This window comes from Psittacula echo (genome assembly GCF_963264785.1).
Source record: "Psittacula echo genome assembly, chromosome: 1".
Lineage (NCBI taxonomy): Eukaryota > Metazoa > Chordata > Aves > Psittaciformes > Psittacidae > Psittacula > Psittacula echo.
This window is the reverse complement of record NC_137735.1, coordinates 160,930,033-160,956,179: the sequence shown is the minus strand read 5'-3', so window position 1 is coordinate 160,956,179 and position 26,147 is coordinate 160,930,033. Positions and strand designations below refer to the sequence as shown.

Sequence of the window (26,147 nt, the reverse complement as noted above, 5' to 3'; positions counted from 1 at the left end):
AAATACTATTAGACACACTCCGGTCAGATCTGTCGTTATCTCAACCCTTCATGCCCCACGTTGGGCACCAAAAAGAACTGTCGTGGTTTAACCCCAGGCCGTAAATTAGAACCACGCAGTCTACTTCCCCCCCACCCCCCCAGAGGGATGGGGAGGAGAATCGAAAGAATGTAACTCCCACGGGTTGAGATAAAAACAGTCCAGTAACTAAGGTATAACACAAATCACTGCTGCTACCACCAATAATAATAATGATAAGAGAAATAACAAGGGAAGAGAATACAATACCACCCGCCGGAAAAGAGAGCCCGACAGAAAAGAGGACGTGCCCTTCCGGGTAGCTCCCAGTTACCTCCCTGGGCATGACGTGCTGTGGTATGGAATACCTCTTTGGCTAGTTTGGGTCAGGCGTCCTGTCCCCGCTTCCTCCCGGCCCCTCCTCCTCCCTGGCAGAGCATGAGACTCACAAAGGCCTTGGTCAGTCCAAACATCGGTGTTATCAGCTCCGTTCCCAGGCCGAAAGTCAAAAACACAGTGCTGCAACAGCTACTAAGAAGGAAAAAAACTGACTGCTGCTGCTGAACCCAGGACAGTTTCTCGAATGAGTTGTCTTTTTTTCTTCTATGAGATGGCATGTCATGCTTGCACGTGATCTCACACTGCATGTTTTCCCTCTGTTGTTTTGAATGCTCAGATAGCGTTGCTTTTGCCAGCTACAAGCTCTCATGCTTATTGTTTAGCCTAATGTTGTGAAGAATTATCAACTCCGTAGTGATGTCTGGAGCATCTGTTCTGTTGCACTGGGCTTCTGCAGTGATGAAGAACTTGAGTGTGGAAGTTCAGTTACTCCTTTTAGTAATGTTGGAGATGCAAGCATGTTTAGTTTTAACATGATTTCCTTTTCTTGCCCTGATTTAAATAGAAATATTGCAGTTTTCTGGCATTATTTTGAAATGTAGGGATATTTTGGGAAGTGTACTTGCAGGTACTAATTTATGCATCAAGTCTAGGAGTCTCAGCAGTTACTTGTGTTTTGCACATTGGCAGGGAAGCATTCTGAAACTGTGATCTTAAATATAGCTGAGTTTTACTTAATGATTACATATACTGAAACCAGGTTTTTAGAACTGTTATGCATGTCTATATAGTTTTGGAAGTAAGTTGCAAAAGGGTGCTTGCACAGTGGTTTTGGTGAAATACTCACTAAATTGGATATGTGAGGAGAGTTTGGGTAGTAGGAAGTATAGGATGAAGCCAGCACGAGAGCTCCATCAAAATGCCAGCCTGATTTTATTTACTGTTCAAGATTTGATGTGAAAAAAGGATTTGTTGTTATTACTGTGTTTAAAAAAAAAAAAAAAAAAGAAAAAGAAAAAGAAAAGGAAACCCAAACAAAACAACAACAACAAAGAGTAAAAAACCAGACTTTTTTTTTTTTTTTTTCCTTAAATATATCTTTATTTACAGAAGCTGCAGAAGCTGCTTGTAAGCAGGGTGTGCCTAAGGCGGGTCGAGTCTCGTTTCAGACATGTGTGTCCTGACAGCCTGGCCACGCGCTGAGACGAAACCCGAGAGAGGGTGCGGCAAGAGCCGCTCCAGCGTCTGCCACTGCCGATCGCCCCTGAGCCCGGCATCCCTCACCAGCCTGCCGTCGCTCCCCTGCCCGCCCCGCGGAGCCACCTTCACCCCCGCCCGCCAGGCGCCTGCAGGCGGGCCCCCGGCCCTCACGGCAGCGCTACCAGCTCTGCGACGACCCCTGGTGACGGCCGCGTCCCCGCTCTGTGACGGCCCCTGGTGACGGTGCCCCCTGCTCTGTGACGGCCCCGAGCAGGGCTCTATAAGGCAGGGCGCTGAGCGAGTTGGCAGCGCTCCTCGAGCCCAGGGCGCCGGTGGCTCTTTGAACCCACCTCGGGGGCTCAAGGCCGCGACCGCTGCTGGATGGGAGCCCGGCTCCCCTGTGCCTTTCCTTGTCCTCCTTGCCCTTGGCTTTCCCACATCCTCTCCCTTGGCCTCGTCCTTGTTCTTTTGTCCCTCCCGGAGCCCCGCGGAGTTCGCCGCGTGTCTCCTGCTGCTGGTCGCCCCCAGCAGCGCCGTGCCCGTGCCGCAGTATGCAGCGCAGGATGCAGGGGGTCGTGACATTCTTCAGCGAGGCGCGGCAGCGGTTACGCTCTGGAGGTGCCTCTGGGCAGCCTCCCGCTGCCCCCACCGCCTCCAGTGCCTGCGAGCTCCGAGAGGAGCACCTGGGCAGGCTGCACCGTGCAGCGGCCCACGGTGACTTGGCCTGGCTGAGGCGGTGGCACTGGTGGCTGAAGAGGGTCGGCATTGACAAGCGAGACAAGCAGAAGCGGTGAGGGGCTGGGGGCTACTGATGGGACACCTTGGCTGCTTCTGACAGGTGTTGCGATGAGAGGCTCCGAGGCAAGCTCTGCTGGTCCTCAGCAGCCCCCAAGCCCAAGGAGTGTGTTGTGGACCTGCTGATCCAGCGAGAACATCAGCATGGCATGAGCAAGTGCCCTGGCAGCTTTTGGGTGCCATGCGGAAGTGTCTCCCCTTGAGGCTTTGTGTGCGGTCACCTTCAGGTTAATGGCTTGGCAAGCGAGATGTGCCCTGTCAGCTGGGAGAGTGAGCTCGGGAGCTTTTCGTTGCTTGTAGCCACCAGGTTGGCTCAAATGCTGTTGGACGTGCACGCTGCCAACCTGCCGCTTTGTCGTGGTCTCCCTGCAGGGTTTGTTTTGGGGTTGCTCAGGCACCACCAGTTCTCTTCTGCCCTGTGGGTGATCAGCACAGGATTGCAGCAGCAGCAGCAAGCGGGAGGAACAGAGTGTAGGCAGGGTCCCCAGGGCTGCGTGGGGACACAGCTTTGGCTCTTTCGTTGTCTGCCTATGTTAAGTTCATACGTTTACTTCTTAGGACACCCCTGCATCTCGCTTGTGCGAATGGCCATGTGGATGTCGTCAAATACCTAGTGCGAAACAGCTGCCGGCTGAACCTTGCTGACAGTTTCAAGAGGTCACCGCTGATGAAGGTATGACAAATATGTTACGCTCTTGTAAGCTGGGCTTACTGACTTTGCATTAAATGGGAGGTGTCTGGCAGGATTCTTGACACAGGCCTGTGTAGAAACATGCATGTTGTACTCGGCGCGGAATAGGCATGTGTTAGCTAATCTTTGAAGATGTCCTCCTTGCGCAGAGTTTGGAAGCTGTGCGAGTTGTGACAGTGACACATAAACACTGGAAGTGTTTCCCTTGTGCGTTGATCCCAGGCAGTGGAGTGCCAGCAAGAGAAATGCGTGGCTATCCTGCTGGAGCATGGTGCTGACCCGAATCTGGCTGATGCTGATGGCAACACAGCCCTTCACCTGGCTGTCCTGTCTCCTAATACAACTGTAGCAGGGCTCTTACTTGAGCATAATGCCAATATTGATGCTCAGAACCAGGTAACCTTGGCAGCTGGTAAAGCTGCGCTTTGGAAAAGGTGCCAAACTCGTCTGTGTTTTTCTAAATGGAATTATTTATTCTTTCAGGATGGTTATACCGCCCTTAATCTTGCTGTCTCCAGACATCAGGAGGAGATGGTAGAGTTTCTTCAGAAAAAAGGAGCTGAGAGGCGTGCTCAAGATCAGCGTGAAAGGTGAGGGGGTTTGTCAAAATGACACACAGGTCTCCTTAGCCATCTGTAAGTGTGGCTGATGAGAGGCATGGGCGTGAGTTTTGAAAAAGAAGGAGCCACGGGGAAGGAGTCCCCTGGAGTGACGGGTAAAAGCCGGTCTGCATTTGACTGCTCTCATGCCTCAACTGTTCTCATACTTTCCGCGTGGGAGACTGCAAAAAAGCATCACCCCAGAGACGCAGACCCAGACCCTGCAGGAAACTTGCCATTAGCTCAGCAGCACCACTGCTTTGCAGAAGGGGGCTTTTTAAGGAGGGGCATAGCTGGTGCATAAGTGCTGTCAATGGAAGCGTTGGGAGAAAGAGAGGTAACACCGTGCAACGGGCAAGGTCCATAAAGTGAAACATGAGGAGAAAACCTCTTGCTACGAGGAGGATGGTCAGGCAGTCAAAGAGCGCAGCCTCCATCCGTGGTGGCTTTACAGAGCAGAGCAGGAGCCCTGAAACAGCATGTCTGACCTCATAGCTGAATCTGCTTTGTGGAGGTGGTTGACCTAGAGACCTCGTGAGGTCCCTTCCAACCTGAATTCTCCAGTGCTTCCGTGTATTTGGCTTTGCCTTCTCCGTGCTTGTACGAAAAGGAATTGCTCTGGGAGCAAGCAGAGATTAGAATGATGACAATGCAGTGCCTGCAGAAGCAGATATATATCATAGCAACTTTTAGATGCTTTAGGACTTCTCTAACAGTTGTCATTTTTGCTGGGGATATGAATGCAATCCAAATTCTTCTTTGGCATGATAGTGATGTTCTTACAACTCTGGCTTCATGGCTATGGATCCCGCTCACGTGTCTCAATGTGTTGAGTACGTGAGGTTTATGGTGTCATTAAGAAGGGCTGAGTTATCAGAGCATCAGTGTCTGTGCTGATTTATGAACCTTTTTGGTAACAGCACCAAGGTTTGATGCTACGTTGAGACCTTTGTTGAAGCTGGGCTCAGTGATGTCTTCTGATATATCTCCTTCCCCTGTCAAGAATGGATGTGGGAATGGAGAAATTCCACCCACCAGGTGTTCTTAGAATTCCCGCTTGCGTTGCCAAGCTCTGCTCAAGCCCTGTCACCAGAAACTACCTGCCTTTTGTTTCAGTGGGGCTCCGACTGATAGCCCTTTAGTTAAACCCCTACGCAGTGGGGTTTAACTGTGAAAAGTTCTCCTCTGCTTGTGCGTAGCTTTACACCCGTAGGCAAAGCTTCTTGAAGGCGGCTACCTGTGCTTAAAAGGTAGGCTAAGGAAAATTTCCTCATGGTAGTAGCCGGCTGACAGCACTACCCTATCCTTAGGAACATGCCTTGTCTTGCCCATGAACAGCTGCACTTGTCACTGTATGCCAACTTCATTTCTTCTCCGCTTGCTGCATTCTGTTAGCCTCTGTCAATTGGAAGTTAGAAGGGCACCTGGGTAAACTGTGTCATCTAAACAGCTTTAGGAATAAAGCATGTTTGATGGGCGTTACTCTAGGGGAAGAAAGGTCTTTACTCCTCATGCCAGTGTTCTGCACAGTATGAGTGTTTTGCTAGTGCACTGCTTTTCAAAGAAGCTTTGGTCAGAGCGAGTGCTTTTGTGCTGTTACCGTGGGGCGTTAAGCTTCCCTTCAACAATGTGGTTGTTTCTGTCAACTCTATTTCCTCTCTTTCTGTATTTATCCTTAGTGAGCTACTGGTAGAAGATGTAGATAGTGAAAACATGGAAGACCCTCATGCAGGTGGTGCAGAAGACAAGGTGGTTCTCAGCAGCTCCGTCCCTGTGAGGACTGTTGACAAGGCTGCACTTGCTCAGGATGCCAGAGGTAGGATCCTTAAGTGTGAAAGAGTCAGTGAGGAAAATCAGTGTGGCCTGCAGCAAAACCGTTCTTCGTCTTTTGGATAATGGGAAAAATGGGAGTGAGAGCAGCACTGAATGTGTTGCTTCTTACCTCATTTGTAGGTGGCCAACCAGTTGGAGAAGTGGAGCAAGAGCACGGTGCTGAATTTCCTGAGGATTTCGAGGTACTTCCTCTGAGAGATGCAGTGGGGTTCCCCTTGCTTTGGGCATATTTACCTCTGGGCTCACTGACCTGCTGCTCCTGCCACACAGAGAGGTCATTAGTTTTGCAGGTGCCTGCTGGTGGCAAGTAACATTTACTGTCTTTGAATTTACTCTGAAGACTGACCCAGTTACTAACAGTGCACCTCATATGCACGTGCTCTTAGAGCATCCTTTTTGCTCATGTAACAAATGTTTTTTAGGCCTGCGCACGGCTGCAGCAGGAGCTTGCTGATGCTCTTAAAAAGCAAGCTGTGTCAGAAGCTTTACTGGAAGTTACTAATCACTACAACAGAGTCTCGTATGAAGAGAATCTGTGCTTGCAAAAGGAATTGGAGACTGTTAAAGCTGAGGTATGGAAAGCCTGTCACTATAGGAATAAACCTGTGGGTGTCAGAAGTCACGGAGAGGGCAGGAGAGGCAGCATTGGTGCTTCAAAGCGTGCTATAGGAAATCAGTAGAGGCATGGGAGAGGCCAGGACAAAAGATGATGAAGCAGTGCAGTTTGTGTTCATCTGCCAGTAGACACAAAAGCGTGAATGTACTCTTCATGTAGAGGGTATGCGCAGATACATGCAGTACCTGAACTCTTCAGCAGCAGCTGACTCCTCTGTGTGAAAAAAGCTCACCTGACTACTGTGGATTCTTCCTGCGATTTGACAGATCCGGGAGTTGGAAGAATGTCAGCTTCAGTCCGAGCATTGTGTCCGAGACTTGGAGACCCTCTTGGATAATAAGGAAAGAGAAGTAGCAGCTTCTTCCCAGAAACTGCAGGACCTCCTGTTGGCATCTTTTGGGACTAATCCTGCTATCAAAGCTATGGAAGAACAAGTGCAGTGGTAAGAGAATAACACAGGGAAGGAAGCTGGCTGTCGCGTTCTGGAACTGTGCGAAACCATCAGGATAGTCTTCTTGTATCGCAGCAAGTCGATACGCTATTGTGGAGGGCGCTTTTGGATTTGACTGTGTTATTTCATGCTGTTCTTTCTGAATTGGTGCTCTGGTGGATTCCTGTAATAAGACCTGTATTTCTTTCTAAGCCTTGAAATGGAATACTCCAGATTGGACGCCATGGTCCAGCAACAAAGCAGTAGGACTGAAGCCCTTCAGAGAGACCTGCAAGCCTCTGCCTCAGTAAGCTGGTCGTAAACGTCCCTTTCTTGTGAGCTCCTGAGCCTAGTTATCTGTTTCTGTGGGGAAATTTTAAGAAGAGGTTTTCCTGGAGAGCCTGGGGAAAACTCAGTTCCAGAATACAGGCTGCTCAGAAAGCAGCCTGGTCCATTCCCCAGCTTTCTGATTTTGAGAGTTTCCGCTGGTACTATAGGAGGTCCTGCGTGACTCTCCAAAGGGTGAGGATTTGACACTTGTTCATTTCCTTCATAGCAGTTTGTCTGGTGCTGTGTTCTGAATTTGTGACCAAAACAGTGTTAACACTAACACGGGGATGATGAATCCCTTCTCTGGAAGAGAGGGGAGTAACAGTGCAGCAAATCAAACAACTGTGTGAAGTTGGCTTTCCCAAGATCAGCTCCTGAGCCCTCTCTTAGGCACAAGTTGAGCGGGAGCAGTTCAGGTTTTGCTTTTCTAAATGGTGGCCTTGTTTCCCAGGACACGATGGAATGAGGCGATGCAGAAAAAATTCTGTAACATTGCTCACTAATAGCTGTCTGAGCCCACCCTTTCTTAGGCATGGGGACCCAGCAGTAGAGTTCCACAAAGGGCTTTTGAGGTTGCTCTGGCCGTTCAGTAACATGTAACGTTTTATCTAGTCTGCTCGTTGCTCAGCTCTATTGCTAAAGCAGCCATGTGTCAGAGCTACGTTTGTTTTCAGAAGGTCTTCTTGTAGAAAGCGTCAACTGCCTTTGCAGTGGCTCATTTTTAGTCCAAAAGTAAGGTTTTGGGTGTGACTGTTGGAAGAGACCTTTTTTTGAATGACATGGAAGGGCATTATATGTTTAGGTGGCTTTAATTCTCAAGCTTCTACTTTCTCTTCAGGCACTCTTTCAAGTGCTTACTTACGCTAGTTTCGTCGACTTGTTGTTGTTGTCGTTCACGTTTCTTAAGTAAAAGACAGGACATGATGTTTTACGTTAACTGGGTGTAGAAAAGGTGTGTTTCTGGAGCGGGAGGAAGAGGAAGACACAGCTACAGATGACCATTGGGACCCTTTGCAAGTCTGATATTTCCCGCAAATTTTTGAAAATAATCTGCAGCTTTGACCTAAAGAGAATACATCTTCCTCCACGAGTGCTGTAAAAGCTGCCTTCTGACCGCTACTTAATTAATCTTCAAGTGCAATGGAAAAGAGAGAGCATGCGTATCTTGTCCTGTCAGTTCTGTAATGCAGCTTTGACTGGTGACAGCATATAAAAATTCCTCTAAAGCAAGATACCCGGTTTCTGAGGAAACCAGAAGGGCCTAGGTATGGGTGTGTTTGATTTCCCATGAGCATCTCAGGATTTTTTTCTTCTACAGGTGGGTGACCCTTCCCAGCAGCTGAAGGAAGAGTCTAAAAAATGCGTGCGGCTAGAAGCACAAAATCGCGATTTGCAAGAACAGTTGTCCGCCGTGCGTGAGAGCCATGGAAAACTGGAGAAGAGCAAATGCCAGCTGGAAGAAGAGGTGGCTAAGCTCAAACGTCATATGGAGACTAAGATGGTGGATCACAGCCAGGCAGAGCAGTACGAAAGAGAGGTAGAAGGACGAGCTGTGCAAGGAAGAAGACGAAGACTAAGAAAAGTCAATCTGGTTCCTCAGGTAAGTGAATTTCTCACATGTGTCTGTAGTTGCTATTATAGATTTCTGTTATGGTCACCATTACCTGGGGTTTTATTTTTGTTGCTGGATTCCACGTGTTCGTGCTGTGTTCCTGGAGTGTGGTGGGAGAAGGGAGTATGGCTGGCCCAGCTTACTCACTGAGTAAAGCTGGGCCCTCAAAACTGAGTATGTGCAATTCACTGGCAGGGAGAGATCAGCCCCTGAGCTCTCTGTTAAGCACAAGCTGAGCGGAAAGCAGTTCAGGTTTTGTTTTTCTGAATGGTGTCATTGTTTCCCAGGACACAATGTGGAACCTGAGGAAGGCTATCAGGAATGATGTGAAAGCTGTTCTTGTTTGAATGAAGTTCCTGGCTTCACTTTAGTTTTAACACCGGGTTAGGAGATGATAATTAACAGTCTTGATGGCCAATCTCTTCATCAGTTTCTGTTCTCTGCCGCCTCTCTACCTCCTTCTCTGTCCGCTGTCTGCAGGTTGGTGAACTTTACGATCTGCTGGAGAAAGAGTCTAAAAAATGCGCACAGCTAGAAGCACAAAATCGAGATTTGCAGGAAGAGTTGTCCACTGTTCGTGAGCACCATGAAGACCTGCAGAAGAGCAAATGCCAGCTGGAAGAAGAGGTGGCTAGCCTGAAACATCATATGGAGACTAACGTGGTAGATCACAGTCAGGCAGAGCGATACAAAAGAGAGGCAGAGGAACGAGCCGCACAAGAAGTAAGACAAAAACTAGAAGAAGTCAATCTGTTTTTGTTGGAAAGTGGATTTTTCACACGTGGCTGTAGTTTCTATTATAGATTTCCATTATGGTCATCATTTCCTAGTATTTTATTTTTGATGCCTAATTCCATGTGTTAGTGCTGTCTTTCCTGGAGTGTGGTGGAAGAAGGGAATATGGTTGGGCCAGAGTGCTCACTGAGTAAAGCTGGGCCCCTGAAATTGAATATGTGCAACTGACTGATGGGGAGAATCAGCCCCTGAGCTCTCTCTTAAGAACAAGTTGAGCAGAAGGCAGTTCAGGTTTTGTTTTTCTGAAGGGTGTCACTGTTTCCCAGGACATAATGTGGAAGCTGGGAAACTATGTGAAAGCTGTTCTTTTCCCAGCAGCTGGAGAAAGAGTCTAAAAAATGCGTGCGGCTAGAAGCACAAAATCGCGATTTGCAAGAACAGTTGTCCGCCATGCGTGAGAGCCATGGAAAACTGGAGAAGAGCAAATGCCAGCTGGAAGAAGAGGTGGCTAAGCTCAAACGTCATATGGAGACTAAGATGGTGGATCACAGCCAGGCAGAGCAGTACGAAAGAGAGGTAGAAGGACGAGCTGTGCAAGGAAGAAGACGAAGACTAAGAAAAGTCAATCTGGTTCCTCAGGTAAGTGAATTTCTCACATGTGTCTGTAGTTGCTATTATAGATTTCTGTTATGGTCACCATTGCCTAGGGTTTTATTTTTGTTGCTGGATTCCACGTGTTCGTGCTGTGTTCCTGGAGTGTGGTGGGAGAAGGGAGTATGGCTGGCCCAGCTTACTCACTGAGTAAAGCTGGGCCCTCAAAACTTGAGTATGTGCAATTCACTGGCAGGGAGAGATCAGCCCCTGAGCTCTCTCTTAAGCACAAGCTGAGCGGAAAGCAGTTCAGGTTCTGTTTTTCTGAATGGTGTCATTGTTTCCCAGGACACAATGTGGAACCTGAGGAGGGCCATCAGGAATGATGTGAAAGCTGTTCTTGTTTGAATGAAGTTCCTGGCTTCACTTTAGTTTTAACACCGGGTTAGGAGATGATAATTACAGTCTTGATGGCCAATCTCTTCATCAATTTCTGTTCTCTGCCGCCTCTCTACCTCCTTCTCTGTCCGCTGTCTGCAGGTTGGTGAACTTTACGATCTGCTGGAGAAAGAGTCTAAAAACTGCGCACAGCTAGAAGCACAGAATCGCAGTTTGCAGGAAGAGTTGTCCACTGTTCGTGAGCACCATGAAGACCTGCAGAAGAGCAAATGCCAGCTGGAAGAAGAGGTGGCTAGCCTGAAACATCATATGGAGACTAACATGGTAGATCGCAGTCAGGCAGAGCGATACAAAAGAGAGGCAGAGGAACGAGCCGCACAAGAAGTAAGACAAAAACTAGAAGAAGTCAATCTGTTTTTGCGGGAAAGTGGATTTTTCACACGTGGCTGTAGTTTCTATTATAGATTTCCATTATGGTCATCATTTCCTAGTATTTTATTTTTGATGCCTAATTCCGTGTGTTAGTGCTGTCTTTCCTGGAGTGTGGTGGGAGAAGGGAATATGGTTGGGCCAGAGTGCTCACTGAGTAAAGCTGTGCCCCTGAAATTGAATATGTGCAACTGACTGATGGGCAGAGATCAGCCCCTGAGCTCTCTCTTAAGAACAAGTTGAGCAGAAGGCAGTTCAGGTTTTGTTTTTCTGAAGGGTGTCACTGTTTCCCAGGACATAATGTGGAAGCTGGGAAACTTTGTGAAAGCTGTTCTTTTCCCAGCAGCTGGAGAAAGAGTCTAAAAAATGCGTGCGGCTAGAAGCACAAAATCGCGATTTGCAAGAACAGTTGTCCGCCGTGCGTGAGAGCCATGGAAAACTGGAGAAGAGCAAATGCCAGCTGGAAGAAGAGGTGGCTAAGCTCAAACGTCATATGGAGACTAAGATGGTGGATCACAGCCAGGCAGAGCAGTACGAAAGAGAGGTAGAAGGACGAGCTGTGCAAGGAAGAAGACGAAGACTAAGAAAAGTCAATCTGGTTCCTCAGGTAAGTGAATTTCTCACATGTGTCTGTAGTTGCTATTATAGATTTCTGTTATGGTCACCATTGCCTAGGGTTTTATTTTTGTTGCTGGATTCCACGTGTTCATGATGTTTTCCTGGAGTGTGGTGGGAGAAGGGAGTATGGCTGGCCCAGCTTACTCACTGAGTAAAGCTGGGCCCTCAAAACTGAGTATGTGCAATTCACTGGCAGGGAGAGATCACCCCTGAGCTCTCTGTTAAGCACAAGCTGAGCGGAAAGCAGTTCAGGTTCTGTTTTTCTGAATGGTGTCATTGTTTCCCAGGACACAATGTGGAACCTGAGGAAGGCTATCAGGAATGATGTGAAAGCTGTTCTTGTTTGAATGAAGTTCCTGGCTTCACTTTAGTTTTAACACCGGGTTAGGAGATGATAATTACAGTCTTGATGGCCAATCTCTTCATCAGTTTCTGTTCTCTGCCGCCTCTCTACCTCCTTCTCTGTCCGCTGTCTGCAGGTTGGTGAACTTTACGATCTGCTGGAGAAAGAGTCTAAAAACTGCGCACAGCTAGAAGCACAGAATCGCAGTTTGCAGGAAGAGTTGTCCACTGTTCGTGAGCACCATGAAGACCTGCAGAAGAGCAAATGCCAGCTGGAAGAAGAGGTGGCTAGCCTGAAACATCATATGGAGACTAACATGGTAGATCGCAGTCAGGCAGAGCGATACAAAAGAGAGGCAGAGGAACGAGCCGCACAAGAAGTAAGACAAAAACAAGCAGAAGTCAATCTGTTTTTGCGGGTAAGTGGATTTTTCACACGTGGCTCTGGTTTCTATTATAGATTTCCATTATGGTCATCATTTCCTAGTATTTTATTTTTGATGCCTAATTCTGTGTGTTAGTGCTGTCTTTCCTGGAGCGTGGTGGGAGAAGGGAATATGGTTGGGCCAGAGTGCTCACTGAGTAAAGCTGGGCCCCTGAAATTGAATATGTGCAACTGACTGATGGGGAGAGATCAGCCCCTGAGCTCTCTCTTAAGAACAAGTTGAGCAGAAGGCAGTTCAGGTTTTGTTTTTCTGAAGGGTGTCACTGTTTCCCAGGACATAACGTGGAAGCTGGGAAACTATGTGAAAGCTGTTCTTTTCCCAGCAGCTGGAGAAAGAGTCTAAAAAATGCGCACAGATAGAAGCACAAAATCGAGATTTGCGGGAAGAGTTGTCCACCGTGCGTGAGAGCCATGGAAAACTGGAGAAGAGCAAATGCCAGCTGGAAGAAGAGGTGGCTAAGCTCAAACGTCATATGGAGACTAACATGGTGGACCGCAGTCAGGCAGAGCAGTATAAAATAGACTTAGAAGAACGAGCTGTGCAGGGAAGAATACCAAAACTAGAGGTAGACTATCTGTTTTTTCAGGTAAGTGAATTTCTCACATGTGTCTGTAGTTGCTATTATAGATTTCTGTTATGGTCACCATTGCCTAGGGTTTTATTTTTGTTGCTGGATTCCACGTGTTCGTGCTGTTTTCCTGGAGTGTGGTGGGAGAAGGGAGTATGGCTGGCCCAGCTTACTCACTGAGTAAAGCTGGGCCCTCAAAACTGAGTATGTGCAATTCACTGGCAGGGAGAGATCAGCCCCTGAGCTCTCTGTTAAGCACAAGCTGAGCGGAAAGCAGTTCAGGTTTTGTTTTTCTGAATGGTGTCATTGTTTCCCAGGACACAATGTGGAACCTGAGGAAGGCTATCAGGAATGATGTGAAAGCTGTTCTTGTTTGAATGAAGTTCCTGGCTTCACTTTAGTTTTAATACTGGGTTGACCAGATGACAATTACAGTCTTGATGGCCAATCTCTTCATCAATTTCTGTTCTCTGCCGCCTCTCTACCTCCTTCTCTGTCCGCTGTCTGCAGGTTGATGAACTTTACAACCTGCTGGAGAAAGAGTCTAAAAAATGCGCACAGCTAGAAGCACAAAATCGAGATTTGCGGGAAGAGTTGTCCACCGTGCGTGAGAGCTGTGAAAAACTGGAGAAGAGCAAATGCCAGCTGGAAGAAGAGGTGGCTAAGCTCAAACATCATATGGAGACTGACATGGTGGACTGCAGCCAGGCAGAGCAGTATAAAATAGACTTAGAAGAACGAGCTGTGCAGGGAAGAATACCAAAACTAGAGGTAGACTATCTGTTTTTTCAGGTAAGTGAATTTCTCACATGTGTCTGTAGTTGCTATTATAGATTTCTGTTATGGTCACCATTACGTGGGGTTTTATTTTTGTTGCTGGATTCCACGTGTTCGTGCTGTTTTCCTGGAGTGTGGTGGGAGAAGGGAGTATGGCTGGCCCAGCTTACTCACTGAGCAAAGCTGGGCCCTCAGAACTTGAGTATGTGCAATTCACTGGCAGGGAGAGATCAGCCCCTGAGCTCTCTGTTAAGCACAAGCTGAGCGGAAAGCAGTTCAGGTTTTGTTTTGTCTGAATGGTGTCATTGTTTCCCAGGACACAATGTGGAACCTGAGGAAGGCTATCAGGAATGATGTGAAAGCTGTTCTTGTTTGAATGAAGTTCCTGGCTTCACTTTAGTTTTAATATTGGGTTAGGAGATGATAATTACAGTCTTGATGGCCAATCTCTTCATCAATTTTTGTTCTCTGCCTCCTCTCTACCTCCTTCTCTGTCCGCTGTCTGCAGGTTGCTGAACTTTACCGTAGGATGAAGAAAGAGTCTAAAAAATGCACACAGCTAGAAGCACAAGATCGCAGTTTGAGGGAAGAGTTGTCCACCGTTCGTGAGCACCGTGAAGATCTGCAGAAGAGCAAATGCCAGCTGGAAGAAGAGGTGTCTAAGCTGAAACATCATATGGACACTAACATGGTAGATCGCAGTCAGGCAGAGCGATACAAAAGAGAGGCAGAGGAACGAGCCGCACAAGACTTAAGACAAAAACTAGAAGAAGTCAATCTGGTTTTGCGGGAGGAGTTTTCCACCGTTAGTGAGAACTATGCGGACCTGCAGAAGAGCAAATGCCAGCTGGAAGAAGAGGTGGCTAAGCTGAAACATCATATGGAGACTAACATGGTAGATCGCAGCCAGGCAGAGCAATTCAAAAGAGAGGCAGAGGAACGAGCCGCACAAGAAGTAAGACGAAAACTAGAAGAAGTCAATCTGTTTTTGCGGGTAAGTGGATTTTTCACACGTGGCTGTAGTTTCTCTTATAGATTTTCATTACGGTCATCATTTTCTAGTATTTTATTTTTGGTGCCTAATTCCGTGTGTTAGTGCTGTCTTTCCTGGAGTGTGGTGGGAGAAGGGAATATGGTTGGGCCAGAGGGCAATGCGCCGGCTGTTCCCGGAATCGACATCTTGCCCAAGGTAGATTTCCATTTTGCAGGTTTTGGGCAGTATCGCTGCATCCTGGTCTTGTTCTCACTGCTCATCTTTGAATGGGTGTTGTAACTTACAGGAATCCTTTTCTCTATGCCCGAGACAGTGTTCTTTCATGAGTAGCTTTGATGAAAAATAGTGCTAAGAGGGGGGTTCTTTCTGAATGAAAAAATTATCTGGTGTGGTATTTCCAGGGTTTTGCCTTGATGGCTGATGGTAGTGAGGAGGCACGCTTGCCTCAATGAGTAAAACTGGGCTCCTGAAATTCAGTATGTGCAATTCACTAGCACGGAGAGTTGTCTTTCCCTTTGCGGTTGTTGAAAGTGCATTATCTGCTTCAGACACAGGCACTTCCCCAGGACAGATTAGAAGAAGTCAGAGGCAGTCTTTATGATATGAGATACAGATTAAGAGATCTTCAATGCGAAATGGCCAACATGCAAAACAGCCATCAAGAGAGAAGTTTTCAACAAGAATCCCTGCGTGCGGAACTGGAAAGGTACAAAAAGCTGTATCTGAAGGAAGTCGACTTTAGAAAACGCCTAGGAAATAAACTGGAAAGGTGAGTGCATGCTTTTTTGGAGCGGTAACAAGATGCTATTTTTTCCTCATGCATTTTTCTCCTAAAATCCCTCTCCTACACCTCGTGAGCATTACGTCTGTAAGCGTAAGATGGCATATTTGTTAGGAAAGTACCTTCAGACCCTTCCCCTTCATTAGAGCTGTCTCTTTAGTGCTTCAGCAGTACCACTGATCGTGGCCTTCATAGGGCATCTTTGAAGTTCATTGAGTCTTTTTGTCAATCTCTAGTCGTCTCCTCCTCTAATTCTGGGTATGAATTCAGAAAAGATAAATTTCAGGTTCCTTATTGCTTGAGTAAGTACAGGCCTTTCAGAGAACAGAATTTGATTCTGTGAAGAAAAAAGAAGAAAAAAGAAATTCTTTTTTGACTTCAGTTCAGCAGCGTGTCTGAGGTTGGATCTTTCCTTGGGAAAGGGAGAGTAGCTCAGAGTTGTTACACAGGTGATGTACCTTTCAGAAGAAGCTATGTAAACACGTGGCATTCACAGGCTGCTTTGAAGCCCTAATGCTGAGAAGTCCCAAGTGTTGGTAACTCTTGCTGCTTCTTGCAGGTAGTGTCACTTCTTAGAAGCAAGCTCCAAAAAACCTCAGATCAAGCAATGCTCTTCTTTTGGATGCTCTTAATCTCTTTCACTTTCAAAAGTCGAATAATAGTCATAGACCTGGAGGGTAACTTTGTGGAAGTGTTCCTGCCAAAGATGACCCTCTGTATATTTCTGACTGTTTCAGAGCTAATGAGAGACTAGCAGAAGCCAATGCTAAGCTCCTTCAGGAGCGCCGTAGGAAGAGATTACCAGTCATAAGCAGCAGTGCCAGTGAAGGTCTGTTTGAAAGTCCAGTTCAGTGTTCAATTGACCCAGGACATCTTGGCAATGCTTTGTCACTGAACACAAGTCTGTGTGTACAAAGAACCAGCCAAAGCACAAAAAGGGCCCCAGTGTGATCAAGAAACGGGGCTGAAGCCTATATGGAAAATACGGTAAGCATTTTGAAATAGTGTTCTCAACTACTGCTAAAGAGTATCCATAAGCAAAGTTACGGTTTTTAGCCTAAAGTTAGAATCCATTTATAGCTCCAAAGTGTATGGTCTAATATACTGAAACAACTGCTAATGATGACTTTGCTTCTGACAGGTGACTCAGGAGGAGGAAGTTCAGACCAAGCATCCTGGTCCTCAGCAGCCCTCCCTCAAGGCCAAGGAGTCTGATATACGGAACCGGCTTATATAGCAAGAACAACCTCAGCATGGTGTGATCAGCCCCCTCGCCCCCCCCGAAGCTTTTGAATGCGATATGAAAGTGTCTCCCCTTGACGCTTTATCAGTATGTAATAAAGTTAAATGTTTAATTTGCTGATCAAGTAAAGTTTGTGTATTATATGGCTATAGGTTTTGTAATGTCGATATTGAGTGAAGTAATTTAAGTTTTGTGTAAGTGTCAAACTGAATACAGAGGGCTTGATATAAGAAACGCTAGTGCCTGGGAAATATAAAGTACTTTAAGTCTGTGGAATTTAGGGGCCCCACTAAACATGAGTTAATTGTTTCACACTAGCCTTCTAAAGTATAACATTTCACACTATCCTTTCTACCTATCAGTTAGTTCAAAGACAGAGCCTCCCAAACATTTGCTAGCTTGAGATACTCCTTGCCTGCCCATCCTGCAATAAATTTTGCAGGAAGGTCGCCCTGTTCTAAATCTTTGCTAGTTAACAGAAGAATTATAGATATGGCTGGTTTCAGCTAATTGTGTAACCACTGGGGCGTCCAACTGTGCCAAAGGTGAAAAGTTTAAGAAGAGGAAGACTCGTTTCCTTCATCTTGAAGACCCCTACTCACAAGAGGAAGACTCATTTACTTCATCCTGAGCCCCTCGCCCATGACCACGGGGAGGCACTGCACATGTGCAAAGGACCTTTTAGCTCATTATAATACGAAGCCGGGATAGAGCATGAATATGTATAGGCGTGTAACTTTAGAGGATAAATGTAGCGGGAAACGACACTGAGGTGTGTGTCTTTGGTGGAGCAGAGACTCCCCTGCGCACCCAGTGCTGCTTGCTTATTGCCTCTTACCCTTAAACAATCTGAATAAAATGTTTGGAATCAGTCGTGGCTAAGACTGAATTTTTATAACAAGTAGATGCTGGAGCAGAAAAGTCCCAATTCCCGAAAAGGAGGAGTGGTTATACTGAGACAGAATGTTTGCCTTCCACTGACTAATTCACAATGGGGGGAAGATGGCACTTTTGTGTTGCTAAGACCCAGCATTTAATTCCAAGCATTTTGTTCCAACCTGGCATTTAATAAACTGTGCAGTCTAGCGTGTGTCTTTGCGTACACGTTGGCTGGTTAATTAACACCAGGCTTAAGATGCGGTTTGAAGGAGCCCTTCTGTTTATGGCAAGGCGTTAACGTGAAGAAAAAATTCCTTCCCCGCTTCCTTCTTCTCGTCGCCGGGCAACGGCGCCTGCGCGAGGCGAGCCGTTGTGTGAGGCCGTGTCCGTGAGCCCATAGTGGCCGGCGGGAGAACGAGCTCCGCCCCCAGCAGCTGTACCGTGCCGAGGCCGCTCCCGCATCTTCGCTCGGGCCCTGGCACAACTCGTATGGTGCTTCCTGCCGTTGCTCCCCTGAGGCGGGCCTGTGGCCGCGTTCCTGCCGCGGCATGAAGAGGCTCTTCGGGTTCGGGAGGAAGAGGAAGGCGCAGCCGCCCGTCGGCAGCGCCTCAACGCCCCGTCCCGCCGGTGCGTACGATCTCCGGCAGAAGGACCTGGGCAAGCTGCACCGCGCGGCCGCCTGCGGCGACCTGGCCCAGGTGCGGCAGGGGCTGAAGAAGCACGGCGTGGACGGGCGGGACAAGGCGGAGCGGTAAGGGGGGAGCGGTGGAGGGAGGGCGCTGAGGCGGGATCGGGAGGTCCTGCAGTGCCAGGAGCAAGTGCAGCCCCCGGCAGCAGCTCAGCGGCGCTGGGGGCGAAGGGCCGCGGCAGTGCGGGGAGCGGGAGGGCCGCTCGTAGCCGAGCTCAGCCCTCGGCTGGGTGTGGGAGTCGGCCTTGCGCTGGCAGAAGCCCTTAAATTCGGCCTGGCATCCAGCTGTGGCCTTTTCCCCGGCCTTCTCAGTGCCCTCTTTGACGGAGTCGCCCTTCTTTGCCTGGGGCGCAGGAGTGGAAGGGAGCAGCCTGCCAAAGGCGAGTTGCACTTGAGCTGAGAAAGCTGCACTCCCTTAACTGAGGGTAACTTAAGGAGGGTTAAGCAGTGCGGGCAGGAAAGAGCCACAGAGCAGAATAAACGTGGGGTTTGTTGATGGTGCGTGCGCAGTTGCCTGATGTACCTCTTCTGACTGCGGTGTGGCAGCCAAAGCAAGAACCTGCTTTTAGGTGGCAGTTACTTTGTTCGGTACAGGTAGTCGGTATCTTGGGCTGGAAGGTCCAGGCGGCAGCTTGCAGGAGAAGCTGCTGCTTCTGGCAGGTGTTATTGCGTGGGCTTTTGAGTCAAGCATAGCAAGTGCTTGGCAGTTGTATCTTCAGGAGGAGTCCTGGACTGCAGTGTAGCTCCTAGCGATCCGTCGTAAGCAGAAGGGATTCAGCTTCAGTTTCTGGGTCTTGTATGTGTCGACCCTTTAATGACTTTTCTGAAATGACTGAGAGTCAAAACTTTCGTGATGTTTGGAAGAGATCCTGGTTTTACCGGAGTAGCTCAGCTCCCTAGGCTGTCTGTCCTGAAGACTGGACTTCTGTCAGGCAGCTAGCTTCCTGCCTCAAAAAGACCTAGATGTGTAGGAGAAGCAGGGAAGAGCATGGTAAGCAGGCACTTCAGTAATGCTGGTGGTGTGCCTGAGTGTTGCCAATCAGTACTTGTTTATGCAGGTGTAGGTGGGGGATGCGGTTTTGAGGTGGACTGAGTGTGTTCTGTGCATATTCCAGGTGTCTGAGTGGAGGTGCGCAATGGCATTTATGGAAATAGCTGCTGAATGTTTCCGTGTTTCCCCTGTACCCTAAACCCTCCATGAGGGTTGCAGGCCCAGCAGTGCTTGTGGGTGTGATGTGAGTTGCGAGTGACCACCAGATGCAGTTGCTTTTCAAGAGTTTCATGGGGTCCTCCAATGACTGAAAGAGTTGATATCAGTGGAAATAGAAGTGAAGAATAGGAAGTGTGGGAAGTAATGGCTGAAATGTGTGCTTTGGTCATCTGAATATCTCGGTTCTGGTCCTTGGGACTTCCAAAAGCAAAATCCTGTACCAGGGATGGGGCGAGTATCACATGTGCAGGCTTCTTCCATAAAATGGGTCCTGTAGCCCATAGGACCTCCCAGAAAATGCACTTTGAACAACATGAGTTAGGAGCAGATGTTTTTTCAGAGGTGCTGTAACAAAGTCTTCAGCCTTGCAGAAAGAGATGTGCAAACCTCAGCCCAGAGTTGGAAGTACTGTAGGTGTGATGCTGGCTAGTCATGAATCCTGGATCAAAGCTAATTGCTAAGAGAGATATACCTTGTCAGCTGCGTGTCAGAGTGAACTCTAGAGCAGCTTGCAGCTGCTGGGTTATCTGCTCAAGCGCTGTTAGAAGCGTGTGCCACCAACCTGCAGTTTCCCTGTGGTCTCCCAGTGGCATGGTTTTGTGGGGAGAACTGCTCAGGCAGTTCTCTCCTACCCCATGGGTGATGAGTGTAGGATTGCAGCCCCAGGAGGAGCAAGGTCTGCCCAGGGTCCGCAGGGCTGGGTGGCAGAGCAGCTTTGGTGTTCTTGTGGGGACAGGCAACTGTGAGCATGCTGATGTTGTTCTCTGCCAGCCCGTGTCCTGAAGTGTGTCTTCTGTGGAGCTGAGCAGGCCTTGCTTCAAGCGGAGCCATCTCCTTCCCTGTTGGTGGTCTGAGGGGCTTGGTTGAGGAGGCTTGCAGCAAGGGTCTGCTGGTTTTCTGAAGGCTTTTCTGTTTGCAGAACCGACAGTAACTTCTTCACGTGTGTCATGTTTCATAGTGCTTAGTGGCAGTAGGAGCTTTATGAAGGAGTCCACGATCATCTGAACCAGTCCTGGTTAGCTTTCAGATACCATCAGGCAGTTGTTTCTTCAGAGGTGAAGGGTTCTGCATACTCACATGGGAATTTCTCAAAAGTTGTGGTAGTCATTCTTGCAATGCTCGAGTCTGTTCTCCCTCTGAGAAATAGCACCTTAGTAAGTGGACGCTGTGGAGACTTTTTGCCAGCCAGCCTCAGGCATTTGGTGTGCAACTACCGTTGCTGGTAATGGAATGAGAAGTCTTTTCTTAAGCTTGCTTTTTGCAAAGTGAAACTTGTGATCATACTGATTTATGACAGCCTGAAATGATTTCCTTAGTTGTTTGTCTGTGCTAATTTAATGTACTTTAACTTTTAGGACACCTCTGCATCTTGCGTGTGCAAATGGCCATGCGGATGTTGTCACATACCTCCTAGAGAACAAGTGTAAGCTAAATCTTTTTGACCATGATAACAGATCGCCACTGATGAAGGTACGTGCAATATGTTATGTTCTTGTAAGTGGAGCTTATCGATTATGCACTAAATGATGTATCTTGCCAGATTCCTTATATAGGCCTCTGTAGAGCCACGTATATTGCAATTGCTGTGGAATAGGCATATGTTAGTTAATCTTCAAGGATGCTGTTTTATTCCGCTATAGGGAAGCTGGGGGAATTATAACAAAGTGGAATGTAAATGTTGGAAATTTTTCCCTTCTTGTGTGTTGTTGCCAGGCAGTACAGTGCCAGCAAGAAAAGTGTGTGGCTATTCTGCTAGAGCATGGTGCTGACCCAAATCTGGCAGATGCAGATGGGAATACTGCCCTTCATCTTGCTGTTATATCTCCTAATACATCTGTGGCAGGGCTATTACTTGAGCATAACGCCAATATTGATGCCCAGAATAAGGTAAATTTTTAGATTTGTTACAGAAGCTCTCTCGGGAAGTCATGTTAATGCTCAACTTGAGGGGGCTTTTTCACTTTGATTTTTAACTGGATGGATTTATATGTCCTATCAGGAGGGATGTACCCCGCTTATTCTTGCTGTCTCAGAACATCAGGAAGAGATAGTGGAATTTCTTCTTAAGAAAGGAGCTGATGTGCACGCTCGAGATCAGTGTGGAAGGTGAGGGATAGGTCAGAACTCTGCATGGGTCCCTTTAGTATTCATTAGGTTGGATTGATGAGAGTCATGGGCATGAGCTTTGGAAAAAAACTGGGGAGCCACACAGAAGGAGCTGTTTCCGTGTGACTTGTGAAAGCAAGTCTGCGCTTGGCTGCTCTCATACCTCAGTGGGTGATTTTTGCACTGAGGATTGCAAGAAGGCATTGTATGTGGTGGCCCTTCTGTCAGGAAGGGTGCCGTTAGCTCAGCAGCATTGCCTCAATTTGAAAACCCATCCCCTGCATAGCAGCATAGTTTGTATATAAGTATTGTCTATGTGGAAGCTTTGTCCGAAGCTTGAGGATTTAATTGGTTTGACTCCTTCTCTCATTTTATTGTTTCTCTTAATACTTAATGAAAACCGCACTTTCTTTTGTTCATTTTAATGTAACGGGGAAATACTTTTTTTTTTAGAGCAAATATGAATAAAAATGACTCTATGCCTACGTAATATTATCTGTTTCCTATAATATTTTGGATGTTTCAGAACTCCACTTATGACCGCTGCTTCTGGTGGGGAGCTTAATTCGATAAAAGCTCTTCTTCATTATGGTGCTGCTGTTTCCCATAAAGACACTAATGGGTGGACAGCTGAGGATTACGCTGTTATCCATGGATATTCTAGGTGAATTTTCGAATAAGTTGCCTGTTATCAGTGTCTGTTGTCTAAGTTGGTGGTTTTGGGGTAACAGCACCAAGGTTTAATGGTGTGTTGAGACCAGCCTCGAAGCTGTGCTCAGTAATGTCTTCCAATATCTATTGTTGCTGTGTTTAACGTTAACTCAGAATTGATGAAGATTTCCACCCAGAATTCTCTGATAGCTTTCAAATTTTGTTGTGAAGCTGGCATGTGCCCAGAATAAAAAAAGTGGCTGTATCCTACAGTTATCCAGAGGTGGAACTCGGCAAACTGAAATGGGGGTGAACACTCTCCCCAGATCAGCACCTTTGTCCTGCCTGATTTCCCCTCCAAGGACCAGGAACTATGAGCCTTTTGTTTCAGATGAGATCTAACCGATATCCCTTTTGTTAAAATCTGTGGCAGTTTACTACTCTTAGGCATAGCTTTGTACACAGAATCACAGAGAATCCCGAGGGTTGGAAGGGACCTCAAAAGATCATCTAGTCCAACCCCCCTGCAAGAGCAGGGTAACCAAGGTGGTTGTGTGTGCTGAAAAGCAAGGCTGAAGAAAATGTACCAAGCAGGAAAGCAGTAGTTAATGGTTTTGTAGGTCTGAATATGCATGTATAGGGTAAACATGACTGTAGTGGATGTTGAAGTTTGTAGTACTCATGCAATAAGTTGTCTGTGTGTTACCCTTAGTGAATACATCTGAGTATGTGAATCCGTATGGCTATGAATATGTATAGGATGGACAATGAGTGGCTGTTCACTGTTCTGTTAAATGGTCTGTATAAATACGTGGTTACTTTTACCAAAGATATTTCCTTTCTTTCTCTATGTAGTCTCAGTAAACAGCTGTCAGAATACCCAGACTGGAAAAACACGGGAGAAGCTTCTGCAAGTGATGCACGTAGCACTCAGCACCAGGCAGGAGCTTGTGACTTTACGCTGGGTGCACCCGCTATGGACAGAGGAGGTAGGATCCTTAACCATGGAGTAGCTCTTGAGGAAAATCAGCGTGTCATTTTCTTTAGGTGGCTTGTGTTGTTAACACTTACTGTGTCCACCATTAAATTCAGTGGAGGCATGCGATGGATGGCACAGAAGGTCGTGTGAATGTGCTTATCTGTGGCTAGTTGGAGGTGCTTCTTGTCAAGCTGATTTGTGTGCTACATGTTTGTTTATAGGATTGTTGCCTTGTGCTTGTCAGGTTGCCCATCTGTGTAGGTTTTCCTCTCGAGAGAAGGGGGCCAGGGAAGGAGCTGAGCATGAGTGTTTTTGTTCTTCAGGTGTGCAATTTTACCTACAGATGGCCATTCATCTTGTGAAAATCCAATTGCAAAAGCAGTAGGTTTATCCTGAGTAGTTGTTCATACTTTTGTCGTTGGGAAGCAACAGATGACACATCCAACTCCAAGCACAGCAGCTACAACAACCCCAGAGACAAGTACAGCAGCTACTCAAACTCCGACCGCAGCAGACAGCGCAGCTTCTCCAGCTCCAAGCACAGCAGCTACACCAGCCCCAGTGACAAGTATGGCAGCACCATTTGAGAGTTCTGAAGGTTTTGAATGGCCTTTGGGTACCCTTGAGACCTGCCTGCTGATTGTGATGGGGATCACTATGTTGGCACACATACAGAGTATGTTTTACCCATGACCATTTGATCTGATCTCAAAAGCCAAGCGGAGTCGTGTTTGGATCTTGTCTAGGGTTAGACGACAATATAGGAGGACCAAGAGATTTTCCCCGAGGCTGGACAGTCATGAGTGGCAGGGTGTGTGGAACAGAATGGGCGAGTATCTAGTCCACTGGGCCCCTCCAGTGCTTCAGAAGCGTCGGAGATGGAAGGCAGCTGTGTGGAGCCCCCAGCGACAAGCTGCAGAAACTGCTGAAGGGGAGGGTGAATTATTTTGAGCCTGGTGGGCCCATGACACTTCAGGGGCGGGGAGTGAGCGAGGGCTGTGTTGCAGCTGTCCTTAAACCACGACAGGGGATTAAAGGTGAAAAGAGTAAGGGAAACGCTCCCATTGAGTCACGAGGATCAGACTGGACCCCCTTGCTCTCTAAACTTCTTCTCGAAGAGGAGCCTAGGTGCGGCTGAATCCAGTCTTAGTCTTCGGCCTTGTCAACGGTTTATGTTCAATGAAAGGAATATAAGAAATAAGGAAATCCTGCTGTTGAGTCACAAGGTTCAGTCTAGGCCCCCTTGCTCTGGCTGGATCCAGACTTAGTCTCAGACTTGGTCAGTGGTTTATGTCTGAAGGATGACAAATGTAATCTAGATTTTGCAATCTAGTTGTTAAAATGAATCACAAGATTGCTAAAACATTTGATTATTGAATATACATGCGCTTACAATGGAGTATCTAAACTAACACAACACACCAAGATGGAGATATATGGATCTATAGATGTATATGCATATATACACATACGCATGTTAAAAATGTCCCTCAGGTGCAGTGAAAAAGTAGTATTTCTGGTAATATACTCATGTCAGCTTTCTTGGCACTCCTCAATGGGCGAAGGGTTGAGTGTCAATGAGCAACAGTAATGACCCAGCTAAATGATTCCCCAGTTTCATAAACTTTGAGGATTTACGGACTCTGAGAGGTGTCCCTCCCAGAGGGAGACAGCTGGGTCGCAACGTGCTGTTGTTATTGACAAGTGAGCCAATCTCGTTTTAAAATATAAATTTATTAATTTGAGCAAGCGATAGCAGATAAAAAACAGCGCTGGGTGCGCCGGGAGGCTCCGCTCCGCCCCCCTCAAAACGCACACCGGGTCCTTTTGGAGGCTGTCCCTTATACCTTTTCGGCTCGGGACTTCAGCCAATCCTGTGGTCCGCCCCACCCGGACATCCTGACGTGGCTCCTTTCCACTGGTTCTCCCCACCGCTGGGGTCTCACCGTGGAGAAACTTCGAGATGTTTCCAGAAGCCTCGCGAAGCTCCCAGAAGTTTCGAGAAGTCTGCTGGAAGTTTCAAGGAGCTCCCGCCCCCAGCTCAGTTGTCATAGCAACCTCCATCCCCCATATGCTGTAACAAGACACTACCTCAAACTACTCAACCCCCCCCTTTTTCCCTCTCACAATCCCCTGCAGTAACACAACTGACTTCTCCCTCCCAATACAGAAGTCATAATGCAGAAATACAACAGCTACAAAACAAAACATGTTTCTACACAAAGTGACAGTCACAGAGAGCTTCCCAAAATGTAACAAACAATAGCCTCCTTTAAAACTTTTGATGAACAAACTCTACACATTACAATTTCCCCCTTTTTCTTTTTCATCATTTTTGTTCATCAAATCGTCACAACATATCTTGGCTTAACAGCAATGAACGCTCTTGTTCCATAGGTTCACATTCAACTCCCATCAGCATTAGGCGAGCTGCTTCAAGTTCATTTCGCACAATTTCCAATACTTTACCAAAGATACATGGTCCAAATGTTAATCCCAACATGACCAACATCAGGGCACGTATAGAACCCCAGATACTTCCAACATCGGGGTCTCTGGACAAACTGACATGGAGTCGCATTAAAGCTTGGTCCTTCCGGTGTTATTTGGGTTGTGATAACCTGTCGATCTTCAAATTGAAGTAGGGTCCACTTAAAGGGTTGATGGAGTTGGTGATTTATCCCCTTAGCCCACATTTGAGGTAGATATAAGTAGAATAAACAGTTCGTCTAGGATGTGCCGAAAAGGGTGGAATCTTTTCCATTTCCCTGTTGTTAATAATTTTGGGTTAATTGTACTTAATATTACCCCTCCAATTAGAACTTCTGGTATGTTTTCTATAAGGGGCTTTCAAGTCCCTTTGAGCTTTGAGGCAGTTCTTCCAGTACTCCCTTGTAGCTCCAATGACAGGAGTCAGTTCTCCACAGTATTTTACCTCTCTACCTCGCTCGTCGACTCGGTTGCCTCGAGCCACGAGGGATAACATCTTCTCGGTAGCAGGGGTAGTCTTCAGGAGAGGGAGTGCTGTTTCGGGTGTTTGCCTCTGATTATATAGCTCTCTTGCCCAGCTCCCTTTTTGGAGCAACATTTTAATTTATATATATAATCCGATGTAGTCTATTACCACCCTTCTCGGCACTCCTGTAGATAGCTGATTTACACCAATATCAAAATGTTAGCGTTATTATTACATATCCTAGTCCCCTTTATGTCCATTTAAACCTTCTTGAGAGTGACTTTCAGGTCTC

General features: G+C 47.2%; 2 protein-coding genes across 2 annotated transcripts; both read left to right on the top strand.

Moving 5' to 3' along the window:
• Positions 1-14,254: 14,254 nt before the first annotated feature.
• On the top strand, positions 14,255-16,424 carry LOC308225545 (ankyrin repeat domain-containing protein 26-like). The gene is made up of 4 exons (XM_080626527.1): positions 14,255-14,362; positions 14,911-15,131; positions 15,881-16,130; positions 16,285-16,424. The coding sequence occupies exons 1-3, from the start codon at positions 14,261-14,263 to the stop codon at positions 16,092-16,094; spliced, it is 537 nt and encodes a 178-aa protein (XP_080482653.1). The 5' UTR covers positions 14,255-14,260; the 3' UTR covers positions 16,095-16,130; positions 16,285-16,424.
• Positions 16,425-17,813: 1,389 nt separating this feature from the next.
• Positions 17,814-23,344, top strand: LOC308217439 (uncharacterized protein; the record flags this gene model as incomplete). The annotated part of the gene is made up of 9 exons (XM_080610512.1): positions 17,814-18,016; positions 19,069-19,082; positions 19,935-20,004; positions 20,519-20,633; positions 20,877-21,050; positions 21,163-21,269; positions 21,796-21,933; positions 22,776-22,909; positions 23,223-23,344. The coding sequence occupies 9 exons, from the start codon at positions 17,814-17,816 to the stop codon at positions 23,282-23,284; spliced, it is 1,017 nt and encodes a 338-aa protein (XP_080466638.1). The 3' UTR covers positions 23,285-23,344.
• Positions 23,345-26,147: the final 2,803 nt, after the last annotated feature.